This window comes from Anser brachyrhynchus (assembly GCF_964034855.1).
Source record: "Anser brachyrhynchus genome assembly, chromosome: 3".
In the NCBI taxonomy this organism is placed as follows: domain Eukaryota; kingdom Metazoa; phylum Chordata; class Aves; order Anseriformes; family Anatidae; genus Anser; species Anser brachyrhynchus.
Window position 1 is genome coordinate 67,767,794 of NC_137696.1, and position 14,177 is coordinate 67,781,970.

The following is a 14,177-nucleotide window of genomic DNA, read 5'->3' on the forward strand; positions in this document are numbered from 1 at the left end:
CTTTTCTGACATTTCTTTCATGTCAAAGTTGTACATTATAGGAATACCTTAAACTGCTGGTTGATTCAATCACAGGGCATGTACTGGGATGTGTTACATGAGAGGCAATATAAAATGTATTTTATAGTACTTAGAATTGGAAGCTTCCCCTTTCAACCAAATGGATATTTAGAAGCATATCTCTACTGAAGTTAGTACTGTATTGGGAGTTTTGGAGAAAGAACAGATCAGTATTTTTCAAAAAAAAAAAAAAAAAAAAGACTGATTGCCAATCATTTTCATATTTTTCCACCATTATCTAATTTAATAGGTCATCCAGTATTAGGTTCTACTTCTGAAAGCCATCTACAATACTTTTGCTCATAAGTCTTTACTGTTTTTTGTAAGTGCAGAGAATCACCTTGTGGAAGAGAGTTGGCTCTATGCCACTACTTAGGTGGGGATAGGAGTAACTTACAATTTCCAGGCAGCAGATGTTCATTAATGGCAGATAGTAATGTGTCTTTGAAGTCATTTTGAGGAATTAAGATGAAGTCTTACTGTACCAAGTGCTAAAATCACATCAAGCTTTTTACCTTTGTTTTTAACTTTGAAAATAAACAAAAGTTAAGCCCTGTTATTCACTTTATTCTGATATTTTTTCCCCAAATAACGGACAAAATCTTGAAGGAACATACTCAATATTCTACTTGCCTATGTTTGTAAGAAACTGTTGTTTCTTAATGCACCATTTCAATCACGTGACATTTCTCAGTGGACAAACTCTCTTCCTCACTGTGTTTCAGGCCCTCTTCCCCACCATCATTCAGTTTTCCTGAGAAACAATTGGCACGTTTTTCTTTTTCCAGTACCTTCAGCAGCTTGGAGAATGCCTTTCACGAACTGTCCAAGAGATTTTGCTCTGTCATTAGTCCTCTCAGCATCCTGCCTCGTTTGCTCACCATCTGCTGTTACCTTGGTAGCCTAGTGAACCAAATTCAGGAAAAGTATAATTAATAAACAGGAAAAGGCTGCCCTATGCAATATATAGAGCTCTATGCACTGGCTGAATTTATGCTCAAAACTTTCCTCAGGCAAAAGACAATCAATGAATTATTGATCAGATGCATGAGAAATGACACGTTCTGTTAAAATACACAATTAAATTTTATTACCTTTTCCTTCTAAAGGAAATTGGAAGGCTTTATTTTAGGTTCTTAGAAACTCTAGTTGTATGCAACAGCACACAAAGAGAGACAGGATGAAATTCACTGAATTTGCTTTAAGAAACATTGTTCAGAACCTTTTAATAGACACTTCAGCGGATACTTTCTGTAATTTCACAATTGTGCATTTTACGATTGACAAAGTGCAGCAGATATCATGACCTCCTTGCTTCTTCTCCTGAGGTGCTCTCAAAGAGACAACCCATGCCAACAAGCATAAACAATTTAAAATCTATACATTAATGAAACCAAGAAAGAGAGGGGGAAAAAAAGTGAAATAGATTTGTTCAGCTTTAACGCTTGAAGTGGTTTGTTTATAACATATTGGGGTGCTCAGTAAAATTTTAGCTTTGTGTAACTAAAGGCTTTATAATTTTATTGAATCACAGAAGCAGCATGAAGCAAGATGAAGACAGACATCTGCTGCATAATGGAAAACATGTTGAGGAGAGGAATCATCTTAATACTTTCTACTTTAGCTCTCAAGATTCCTATTTACCAAATCATTTGTTATTATGCAGAAGCCACTTTAAGCAACACAGCTTGTCAAGCTGTATCATAAAGAAAAAAAAAAGTAAAACAAACAAACAAAAAAAAATACAACAAAACAAACCACCAGCATGAGCAACAACAATCCACCAGGGTTCTGACTGTCCAGATTGCATTCCAAATAAATACCTATAAGCAGAGCATTATGATCTTTCCAGTCTCTGGGAAATGGCTAGGAGGTCAATAATTCAAAATGAGCTTCTCTCACTTGAGCTGTACAGACCATTTTCTGTTACCAGAAGTCTATTTCATTAATAGTCAAAGAGAGATAGTATCACATTTAACACATTGCCTGATTAGCTTCTACATGGAAGCCCTCAAGATACATCAGGACAGCTGGGTTCCTGAAACGAAATCCCTGGCATTATCATACCACTTACAATTTTGGTCTACTTCAGAGTGGTTACCGTGCGAATAATTTATATGAAAATGCTTGAGGTAAATAGAATGACAGAGGAAGAACTAGCGACCTATATTAGCCTGGGGGGAGATGGTTGTATTTTTATCCATGTATCAGTTGAAAAACAAGGCTTTTCATATTTATACAGCTTTAATCATGTTATTGGTTACTTCTGCTAAGATTTACAAAACTCCTTTACCTGTCTGGATACAGAGCTGAAATATTGTCATACTTAGTTGTAAAAGGCAATTGGGATAGGAAAAAGGCAAAAATACGGAATGGTCTTGATGGACCACTGCTCTAATCCAGCTTGGCATCTCTGATGTCATTTCATTCTTCATGTAATTGAGAACTACCTTATTATTTATTGTCCTATCCTCCACAATGAGACTTTTATTCTTTGTCTTATATTTTCTTAGAATTTTCCCATTCACTTTTATTATATTCTACAATATTTCTAAGTCCTTTACTACAAATGGTGTTCTATAACTTACATAGACTTTTCTCATTTTTGATTACTTCTTCCACATTCATATTAATTCCAATTGGCCACTTTAAGCTTTCAATATTTATGACTGAATGGCAGGCACTAAATTTTCATACACATTAATCCGCCATCAAACCATTTCCATTTTCTCTCTGTGACAGTTCTCTTTAGTACTTAAATCCCATCCAATCCTACTGTCTGCTTTCTGTATTTTGCCATAATTTGCTTTGCTGAAAAATAACCTTTCACTTCATTTTCTGGTCTAGCATTAACTCCATAAACCAAATTAAATGGCAAGTATCTTTCACATTGTACCTAGCCATTCTATGGGTAGTTAAATGTTTCCATTTGTTAATAAAGTCCTACTCATTTGCTACATATTCAGTTTACTACAGTCCATTATTTCCATAAAGTCAGACTTCAGCTACTGCTAACAGTTTCAGTTTAAAGAGGCAAAACAATCTTTTTCTGGGGGAGGAATAAAAGTCAGGCAGACTGAGTCCAGAGCAAGGGTTTGGAATGAATTTTTGAGAAGTATGGACACGAGTGAGACCTGTTGGCATAAAGGAGATCTCCAGCATGGAAATCTGGTAAAACAACTAGTTGAAACCACAGAGCTGCAGACCACAGAAGGAGGGCAAACTCAGACCTCACTGTATAGATAGTAGGTCTTGGATCACCTTCCAAATGCTTCGAACTATTGCCAGCTACTTCCACAAATTTATGAGCTCAAGAAATTCAATGGTATGGGAGAAATGAAGAAGTTTACATAGTCAAAAGAAGTATTTCAATTAAAAGGAAGTGATTCTGATCCCTGACTTTCCTGAAGTCTCTGAATGTACCCCATTAGAAGGGAGAAGGTGTATTTGACTAAAGTAGTGAACTGATAGGATGTGAGCAGTCTGAAATCTACCTCAGGTGGTAGATGTAGAAATGAATATGCAAGTATGTAAGAATGTAATCAGTGCAAGAGCAAGAGAAGAGGATCTTCTTGTAGAGAATGTGTAGTACAATTTGGCAGTGAATGAAACAAAGAATACAATGGGGAAAAATAAAAGAAAAAGGAGAGCTGCACCAATGGAAGAGATGACTGGTTGAAAAGTTTTGTAGTAAGAAAATGCTGTTGTCTTCTACATTCTGTCTTAAAATGTGTAGAAATTTTTCTTCATGGAAAAAAGTGTCTTCACTAATCTTCATCAACCTTTATCCTTATCACTACTGGTTTCACTTGGAAAAGTCTAGTGAGCCTGCAAATTAGATTTGTGCAGAAAGTTTGCTAGTTATAGTCATACCATGTGCAGGAACTACTAGCTGTTATGTGGTATTCAGCTGAATCTTCATATAAAAATGAGACTTCAATGTGCTACATCAGGAACCACTCTTCTTTCTGGTACATTGATCCTATTTACAAATATAGAAAGAGAAGGGTAGGACTTAGCACCATTTGATAGTCCTCAAAATAAAAACCAATGTCCAATCCAATTAACTATTCTCCATAAGAAAAAATGGAAATCATAAGCCAACTTACTCGCTGCAACAAGGGAAAACTGCAGAAATGGAAGAGGTGTTAATCTGTCTACCACACTAAACTCCCTAAGATCACATTCTCAATGTTTTCCCTTTCAAGACTAGTCCACAGAAATTCAGAATTTGCAACATATTTTAGGTAATCTCCATGAGGGATTGAAATTTATTTAATTTTGGTTGTATTGGGCAGGGGGTGTAGGTGGTAATTGGAAGAGGATATTAAAGAGAACAACTTTGCGAAGGAAAAAATTATTAGTTTAAGATTGAAAAATCTTAATACAAGACATATAATTTTCCCTGCCTGTAGGGCTCTCATGAGTTAAAAACCTGCCTAGACTTAGCAATCTTTCTTTATGCTCACATACATACACATGTATGTATGCATGTGTGTGGAGGTATATATACATACATACACATATGAGCATGCATATGTACATACAATACAGATGCTTTCTTACCCACTCAAGGTTTCATGGAATTCTTCAAAATTGAATATAATGCACACAAACAAACCAATTTCTTTGAGAATTTTGGTTCTGCAAGGCATGAACAATTTTAAGACAGGATGCTAAAACTATAGGGGGGGTAGGTAAATTCTCTCAGGTGTATATATCATCCCTACAGCAATCTGTGTTTTGCTTGTTTCATTATGTCAATGCAGGGAAGCACCTAGTCATGAACATGAGTTTTGCTAGTCTGTTATATTAATGCCTTTGGGATAGCTGTATTTTTATCGTGGCTGGTCCATTTTCCTACTTTTTCTCCACTAGGTGGCACAATTTATATTATTTTCTTAGACAATGTCTTTCTGACCAAAAAAATGTCTATACTGAAATAAAACTTTCATAATAAAAAGAGTAAATCGTACATCAATTGAAATTCAAAAAACCCTCACTTTCTTCATAAATGAAATATAGAATGCACAATAAACACACACACCTTCTGCAAGATTTGAATTCTCCCTTTAAATATTGTTCTCATTTCAATTACTTCATTCACTGACTCTTAATAACAAGTTATTTGTTAAACCAAAGACATTCCCTGGATTGCTATAAAATTTCCATAAAATTAGTGCTTCAACCTAGGCTACCATTTCCTCTACAGCTCCTGAAGAAACCAGCCAGCACAGAAGATAACCTAAAAATGGAAAACAAGACTCCAAACACTAAAACTATTCCTACAATGGGCTTGAGTTGGCTGGGCAATAAGTAACTGAGTGAAGCTAGTTTACCTGTATTGTGAAAGACCATCTTGCAAGAGAAACAGAATGAGAACTGTCTTGAGACAGTCAGACTCAGAAGATTTGAAACAGAGTATGAGGAGATGATGTTGTTGGTGCAGAAAGCAGATAGCCTTACTAACCATACTAACCATACTAACCTTCAGAAGAAAAAGAAGGGAATCAGGCAGCCTGGTTTCCAAAAGCCTTAGCCAGTCAAAGAAGGACTCCAGTCATGTGAGCAACTGTGTGGTAATCACATGGCTTGGTTGCTGTTGGGTTTGTAATATTATCTGTAGCTGATGTTAAGAGAAAGCTAATAAATGCTGTATCAAGACCTCTATTTCCTTTAGTCTCAGACTTTCTAAATAAGCTCATTCTTGGGTGCTCTCTCTGTATGAGCTCTCACCTACATTATAAAGTTTTACAGAAAATATATCTCAATGTATTGGCCCACGAAAATCGGTTATTAGAGAACTTGGTGCCATTTCAAATATTGAAACTGAGAAGCATCTTATAATTCATCTATTCATTCATGTTTAATTCATATTCAGGGTATTTCTGTCATTATACAGCTTTAACCAAGCCCATAGAACCCAACGTGATCACAGACTTACTCTTGTCAGTAGTTCATCCATTTCTGTCACCAAGGTATCCAGATTTTCCTGTGCTAGCTGAAGAAGTCTCTCTGGAGCACGCTGAGGTGAAAGCAAATGCTGTTGGGGGAAGAGGGGAGTGAAAGTAAAAATCTGTATCTCAGTGCTTCCAAATATTGTAGAGAAGAAACAGGAAAAATTTCCTTTTAGTTACTGTATGCAACCCCCTTTTGTCATTGACCCTTTTGTCACATCCATCCAATGTATTTTCCTCAGGACTCTTGACAGCTTTACATATGTTAGTGGAAAGCCAAAAGTATGGTAGGCAACATACCACGTATAAAATATGTATTTGCTTTCTGGACAACTAGCATGAACACTATTTTATTTGTATGAAACATCACTTTTTATGTGCCTACAGCATAATTCCTTACATATATGTACTCAAACAAATTATTGCTGCAAGATTTATGTATTAAAATAAGCCAAAATAAATAATTGTAATAACTATTTACTAATTAAAGCAAGTTTGAAATAATTAAATCTTAAATTCTTCTTCTCTGAACCTACTTATGGCTGTATTTTTGGACAGACAAATACAGTTATACTGGAGCATGACTGTATGTGAATACATGATCTTTGTATGCTTATGTATACCTACCTTTAATTCCTGTGTCGTGTTCTCAAAACCATGCAACAATTTATACGGAGCAGGCAGTGGACCACTCAGGTTAACACTCATGATCATCTGGTTTAGTTGATCCAGGTCACTGAGAAGGAGTCCTGTACATTCATCATCACAAGCTGCGGGAAGAACAGCAAAGCTGATTTATTTCTGATAAATGTTTAAGATATATGTTTGTGTTAGAAATATTTTATGGCATAACCTACAATTCTTTGAAAGGTAATGCTCATTTCAGATAATTTACCCCAAAAGCACAGTGTGATAGGAAGTAAAGACAGCAACTGGGGAACAGGAAAGATGTTATTGCTTGGGACTTGGTAATGGGACAGTATAATATAAAACAAAAAGAGCAAAACCGGTAGGCTTACCTCATAAAAAGAGGAAAAAATTAATGTTGCCCATTACAGACTAGCCCGTATAAAATCCTACATTAGACAAGCAGTTTGGAGGAAGTCTGAGAAAGGTGGACAGGTAATTTGGAAAATCTAGGAGCACTTCAAAATCTACAGTACATTTATGGATTTGAACATAAGAAGAACTCTAGAAATCTTACAATTTGCATACTTTACAGTCAATAACAGCATGGCCAAGCATGCTTAACTTGTAATGCAGACAGTAGAAAGAGTCGAGGCAAAAATACTGATAGTTTTCTTTTAAGAAATGTTTTTCCCTACCTCCTTTCGCTAACCAGCTTATAAGTTTTTCAGGTATGTTTCCTTCCTTGAAAATACTCTTTAGCATGAAAAATACTGGTGTGTGCTACGTATGCCAAAAGGAGTTTGCATCCCCCCACGCTTTCTATTAACTATCACAAGATATTCTCATAACTTAAAGTCTTGTACAGTTTATGCTACAGAGAGGAAAATTCTTCATCCTTTAGAAAGGAGTTGTGGGAATGACTTTCTGTTTCCATGCATAAAGATGCTACATATGACTGGCAAAGCAAAACAACATCTCAGGAGGTGGAGCAAACTGTGAAACAACAAATTCTCTGGTGATGTTAAGAGACATAGAGGGTTGTACCTAAAATTTTACAAGTATGTAATTATTTCTCTCAGCAATGCTCCTAGGCAGCTCAATGGCTAAAAAAACACTGAACAACATGTATTTATTCGCAGAAGATGGTAAGTAATTTTCAACAGGGAATTACATTTTTTTTTCTGAAGTCTATTGTTCATGTAAATTAAGTCTTTTCTATTCTTTAAAGTTTTCAGTCACAATCATCTGTTGCTTATTCTGTAGTTTGGCTGTTCAATGTAGTGAAAATTTGAGTCAAATGCAGAGGAAAAATGAATAAAGAATACTAGTTTAATACACCATGAAACTCATGTGATGATTGAAAAGGAGACAAGATATATGCTGGATTAGTGCAGTAAAAAGTGGGTGCAGAACACTAGATACTGTTATTTTAAGGCTTCCTTTTGCACTTTCATTGCTTCTATTTGCAGACTTCTTCCTCCTATTTCTCAGTATTTTGTTACATAATCTGAACTGGAACTTCTCTGTAGTCATTAAGTGTGGGCATGATACGTTCCATTTTATGTTTCTACAGAAAATAAATAAATAAATAAACTAAATGCCACCCCAGATCTTCTTTGTTTTTAGAAGTTCTAGAGAACCAAAGGAAATGCAAATTTTATAGCAAACTGAATGAACATCTCTTCTGTAGCTGGCCAAGAAGGTAGGTAACCTGATAACCACTTTGGAGGATGCAAAAAAGTGATCTTTGAGCTGAAGAGTTTTTTTGCCTTTTTTTTTTTTTTTAATAATTCTGATACATTGCTTTTCACTTATAAAACAAGGTAAATCTATTTATCCTAAAAATTGTCCAAGCAGTTGGTAATGAAATGCTAAAAAATTGTTGTGTGTTAAAGACAAACTCAATTCACACCAATAAATAAAATAAAAAAGAAAGCTTATGAAGACATGAAGTATTCTCAATGAGTAAACAACTGGTAAGTGTGCTGTGAACATTCAGTATAAATAAACAAGTAGAAGAGAGGAGCTATATCAAGCAAGGACCACAGCTGAGTATACGAGACAGGACTAAGCTACACCAATACACAGTCTGAAATGAACTGGAGCTATGGCAAATAATTCAAGAGCATGATTATATTTTATGAGACTAAATTTTTCTGTGTTTTTTATCTATAAAACTGTCAGGATAAATTTGTGTCTAATATTAAGTAATGCAGCACTAAATTTAGATCATTACAACACTGCAAGTATGTAAGATGCAAATCATGCAGTCAGTATTACAACATTGCAGCAAGCAACTAATGGATATTATTGCGTTTTCCATTTTCACCACACTTTCCCATGCACAGGAAGCCCTGTAAAGGATTCTGTCTTACCTCTTGTGAGAAGCATCTCCAAAGTTTGCATGCTAAAGAAATTTTATTTAAAGAAATAATTGATCAAATAGTAAGAGGCACTGCAATTTTATGGACTTATTCCATCTTACAAGGAGAAGATAATGTACAATAAAGTAATCAAGGGACTGAGCCACAATATGTTCCTCCAGTTGGGTGGTTATCTAACAGGATTTTTCTTTAATACATTTATTACTGTTAAAATGCATAAGATACACACTGCTTCTGCATAATGACTAGGTAATTTTTATGTCTGCTTGCAGCCCAGAAAGTCAGCTGTACCCGTGTTCTTTTTGGCTGCACCAAAAGAAGCACATCCAGTGAGGTGATTCTCCCCCTCTGCTCTGCTCTTGTGAGACCCCACCTGGAGCAGTTCAGTTCTGGGTTCAGTTCAGTGTTCAGTTCTGGGGCCCCTGGCACAAGAAGGACATGGACATATTAGAATAATTCCAGAGGAGGGCCATGAAGATGATCAGAGGGCTGGAGCACCTCTCCTATGAAGGCAGGCTGAGGGAGCTGAGGTTGTTCAGCCTGGAGAAGACTCTGGGGAAACCTTGCAGTGGCCTTCCAGTACCTAAAGGGGGCCTGCAGAAAAGCTGGGGAAGGTCTCTTTGTCAGAGAGTGTAGTGATAGGACAAGACATAATGGCTTTAAACTAAAAGAGGGTAGATTTAGGTTAGACATTAGGAGGAAATTCTTTACTCAGAGGGTGGTGAGGCACTTGCACAGGCTGCCCAGAGAAGTTGTGGTTGCCCCATCCCTGGAAGTATTCAAGGCCAGGTTGGATGAGGCTTTGGGCAACCTGGTCTGGTGGGAGGTGTCCCTGCCCATGGCGGGGGGTGGAACTGGATGGTCTTTAAGGTCCCTTCCTACCAAAACCATTCTGTGATTCTAGGATGTAAGGGAAACCCTGAAATCTCTGATGTGAGGTTGAACTTATGATAGCTATTGACGCTTCATTATTACTGTTTCCTGTTGCATCACAAGCACTGAACACTCATTAGTCTCATTAAGCTTTTGACCATTAACCTATTTTTTTTTCCATTTTGGTACTAGTCTAAACCTAAATAATAAAAAACCTTCCTTCCATCCCTGTACTCATTTTTGGCTGGAACAGAGTGGCAGTATTCTCTGTGGCATCTCATGGTGGTGCATTTTGGATTTGTGACCAAAACAGTGTTGGCAATATGCCCATGTTTTAACTGTTGCTGAGCAGTGCTTGCACAGCATTAAGTCCTTCTCTGTTTCTCTCACTGCCCCCCAGCAAGGAGGCTAGGGGTGGGCAAGAAGTGGGGAGGAAAACACAGGCAGAACAGCTGACCCCAACTGGTTATTTCTTATCAGGTGTCATTGTGCTCAGCAATAAAAGCTGAAGGAAAGAAGGAAGAAGGAGGAGACATTTGGAGTTATGATGTTTGTCTTCCCAAGTAACAATCATGTATAATGAAGCCCAGCTTTCCTGGGAATGGCTGAACATCTGCATGCTGATGAGAAGTAGTGAATGGATTCCTCATTTTGCTCTGCTTGCACAAGCAGTTTTGCTTGGCCTATTAAACTAACCTATTAAACTGTCTCAGCCCATGAGTTTTCTTGCTTTTACCCATCCAATTCTCTTCCCTATCACACTGTGGGGGGGGGGGGGGGGGGGGGGGGGGGAAGTGGGTGAGCTGCTGGGTAGAGCTTAGGTGCCTACTGGGGTTAACACACAACAGCCCCCCAAAATAGAACCCTAGTAGGCAGTTAAAAGTTTTAGCTTCGTTGAAATTGCTGCTGGTTTCAGGGGGGTTGCATGATCAATGTACCTCCACTCCAAAATCTAGGCAAAATCAGATCCAGATCAGGGTCTAAAGTACTGCCTCAGGTTTATTTCATACTTTTGTTGTTTATAAAGCCACATTTGCTGGTTCTGATATATACCAGTACTAGTTAGGTTTATATAGTGCTTGAGAAGGGCAAAAGACATTGGGATGTGGGTCCAAACTCAACAGGAACTCACGTATCAAAACCAAAACTAAATGAAAATGAAACAAAACAAGAAGAATAAACACCAAATTAAAAAAAAAGGGGGGGGGGGGGAAGAACAACCAATAACTTAGCTTCCATGTCAAGTAAGGGTGTCAGTCCTTTACTGAGCTCATGCAGACAGAGGAACAGTTGGACAGTGAATGCAATGGGAAGTTTAAGCCTTACCTCTGTGCCATGTGGGCTCACAGATCCTGTTAGACACACAACAGAGCAGAAGCTAGGGCAATGCTTCATAGTTCTGGTTTTACACACATTATCCGTTCCAGATCACTCTGTGAAGGCTTGAAATAAGAAGCTCCTAGCTCCTACTGAATTGAGGACTGTGTGGGAGCTAGGACATATTTCTTTTCACAGATTCTTCAAGATGTGCCTCTGACAAAGACAGCATCACTGCCTAATGCTGAATTTGGGAGGACTGAGATCATGTAGCTATTGCCTATTTTAGAGGGAAAATCTTGATTCTGTGAGGACCAGTGACTAGAAAAGCTCTCTCTTTTTCCTGGGTGCAGCTGGGAAAAACTCCCTCTCCTTGCAAGTACCAGTCTACTTGAAGTACTAAAGTGTCTGAGACTTGGTATAAAAAGAATCCCATCCATCTGGGTCTGGCTGTGTAATTTTCTCCTTATTCCAGTAATGAAGATTAAATTTTTTAAAGATGTAAGTTTGTTGACTGCAGCATGACTGAAGGTCCATTTTTTTCACAAGACTGAATTAAAGAAAAATTCCTAACAATGAAATAACTGCTTGATCTCTCTAGGTCATGGTTGATTCCTGTTCCTCTTTAATTTCATACAGCAGAACCAAACTGACTGCTTTACATTTTTTTTATTTTTTTTTTTTTGCTTGACCCCAAGGATATTTATGACAGAAGCATCTGAGGAACGGTTCTGCTTTGTGTTGCAACTGAGCTCAAAATATTGAAGCCAAAGTTTTTTGTAAGTCCCCATTGTAGTTATGACTGGTGCCCTGAAAGCATTCAGAAGGTGAGTACTGACTTGCCATATGTTTAACAACAAAGCCTTGAAGTTCTCACTATGATTTTTTTTTCCCCTGAACACTGCACAGTAGCAAGCACAGTCATTGTTCTGACAACACTGCAATCTACGGTTCTCTGTTTTATGTACTACAAACTCTGCAACTGAAGTGGAATGTCAGAGGGTATAACAAAAAAACACACCAGAGAAGTACTAATATAAGAAAATGCACAACTGCTACAGGTTTGATCCAACCGCCTTTGTAGCTCCTTTCCACTTTGTCTGGCTAAGGTCAAAGCTCTCTGGAAAGGGTAAGGAAAAAGCGCTGGGTGCTTTGGCTTGTTTACATAATTCTGGTATGCATATGCAAAACATGGATCAGTGATCTCAGCCTCCCTGAACATGCTAGGTATGTAAATGAACTGAGGTATCATACATACACCCTGTACATCATACAACTCATCTGCGTTCTAGATTGGAACTGTTGGGCTTAAGTAAGAAAACTAATGTCTTAATTCTGTGGTGAGCGTAGGGCAGTCAGCAATTGCCTATTGATAACTTGCATCAGAACGAACACTGAGTAAATAAGACAGCGATGCATAAGGTGGCACCAATCATTTAGAAGACAATTCATTTGTACTTACAGATAAAAATCAAAATCTGTAAGTGTTAGAGAAGATTTGGGAGAACTTCTGTCATATTTGAAATTAAGCAAGGATGTTGCCAGTATTATTAAAATCAGCTTGCAACCATTACTGATTTTCCTATTGGCTACTGACTGTTTCAATACAGAAGAGAAACCAGGCCTAAGAAGTGGATTACTTTAGACCAAAAATTACAAGGAAGACTTCATCAGCAGAATATTATGAGTACATGATGATCTGGTTACTTTAGCTGGAGAAATAATCCAGTTATTAACAATACTAATGCAAAAATTTAAGGATTTTTATGACGCATAGCAGACCACTCAAACCCTTGCATAACCTCTTAAAATAAAGTCTCCCTTTTGGATATCACTTTCTATCCTCTAATTGCACACAAGAGAAAACAACACTGTTTTGTTCTAAGAATATAATGGACAGTAAATTCTGCCTGTGCCATTCACCTATAATTATCTTTCCATTGTTATTTAGCAGTAAACAATTCTTCCCCTTTGTACAGTGGCTTTTAAAAGATATATTATCTTTCCATTCTACCTGTAGTTTTCTAAAATATAACTATAATAAAACAGCACTGAAAAATGGCATGTACTAAGCAACTGAAAAATGACAAGTTAAGAAAAAACAGTAACAACTTAGTAATACAGATTTTCAGCTATATCAAAAATAGAAGATTTTAATGAACATGCTGGCTTCTCTGAGTCTTTTTATGTCTTTTCACTGCAAATTTTTGCTCTAAAACCTTTAGAATACTTATGATAAGGGATATATGGGAATTTAAATGTTATATTTAAACAATAATAGATTACAATATTGTGCATAAATTCTCCCTCTAATTGGATTTAAATATGCATTCCTTAGCTTTTATATAATTCTGTGTAGTGTGACCTTTGACAGAATTTGCCAAAACTTCATTATTCAAATGCTTGTTCTATGCTAAATATTCAAAAATCAGTTTTCACTTTCCTAAATATTAAACATAACATTATATAGCTTAACCACACTCTGTTTTATATTACTTACAACTATATTTATTCAAAAATTGATGATTGTATTTGTATGTATTTTCATTAAGCTAGACCATTTTGCTACCTAACTTGGGGATCTTCACACTTCTGACAGCTACAAATCAATTGCACCAGTATTTGAAATGAAACTCTGCAAATGAGCAAAAGTAGATACATGCTTACAGTTCATTTGAAATATGGAATGCAAACAGGATTCTACATATGGCATTAATTTTCTGCACATTAAATTACTTAATCACTATTATTATTACCATTAAGGTTTCATTACAACTGAAGCTAGTCAGAAAATAATTTACTGAGTATTTTGGAAGTGGTTGGTACACAAAAGTAAAAATATGTTTTATAAAAGACCAAATCTTCAGCTGCATTAAATTCAGATTGGAACAAAGAAATCTTATGCAAGAAATGAAGGAAAATTTCAGGGTTTCCTCAAAAGATGTGATGAATCCCT

At 36.7% G+C, this 14,177-nt stretch overlaps 1 protein-coding gene across 4 annotated transcripts in view; it reads right to left on the bottom strand.

Moving 5' to 3' along the window:
- LAMA2 (laminin subunit alpha 2) overlaps window positions 1-14,177 on the bottom strand; it is a 380,279-nt gene that overhangs the window by 87,802 nt on the left and 278,300 nt on the right. For all 4 annotated transcript variants that reach the window (XM_080586775.1, XM_080586773.1, XM_080586776.1 and 1 more), the window contains exons 33-35: window positions 6,645-6,787; window positions 6,005-6,103; window positions 852-963 (exon numbers count right to left, since the gene is read on the bottom strand). In XM_080586775.1, coding sequence (XP_080442901.1) covers window positions 852-963; window positions 6,005-6,103; window positions 6,645-6,787 — 354 coding nt within the window. The remainder of the gene's footprint in view (window positions 1-851; window positions 964-6,004; window positions 6,104-6,644; window positions 6,788-14,177) is intronic.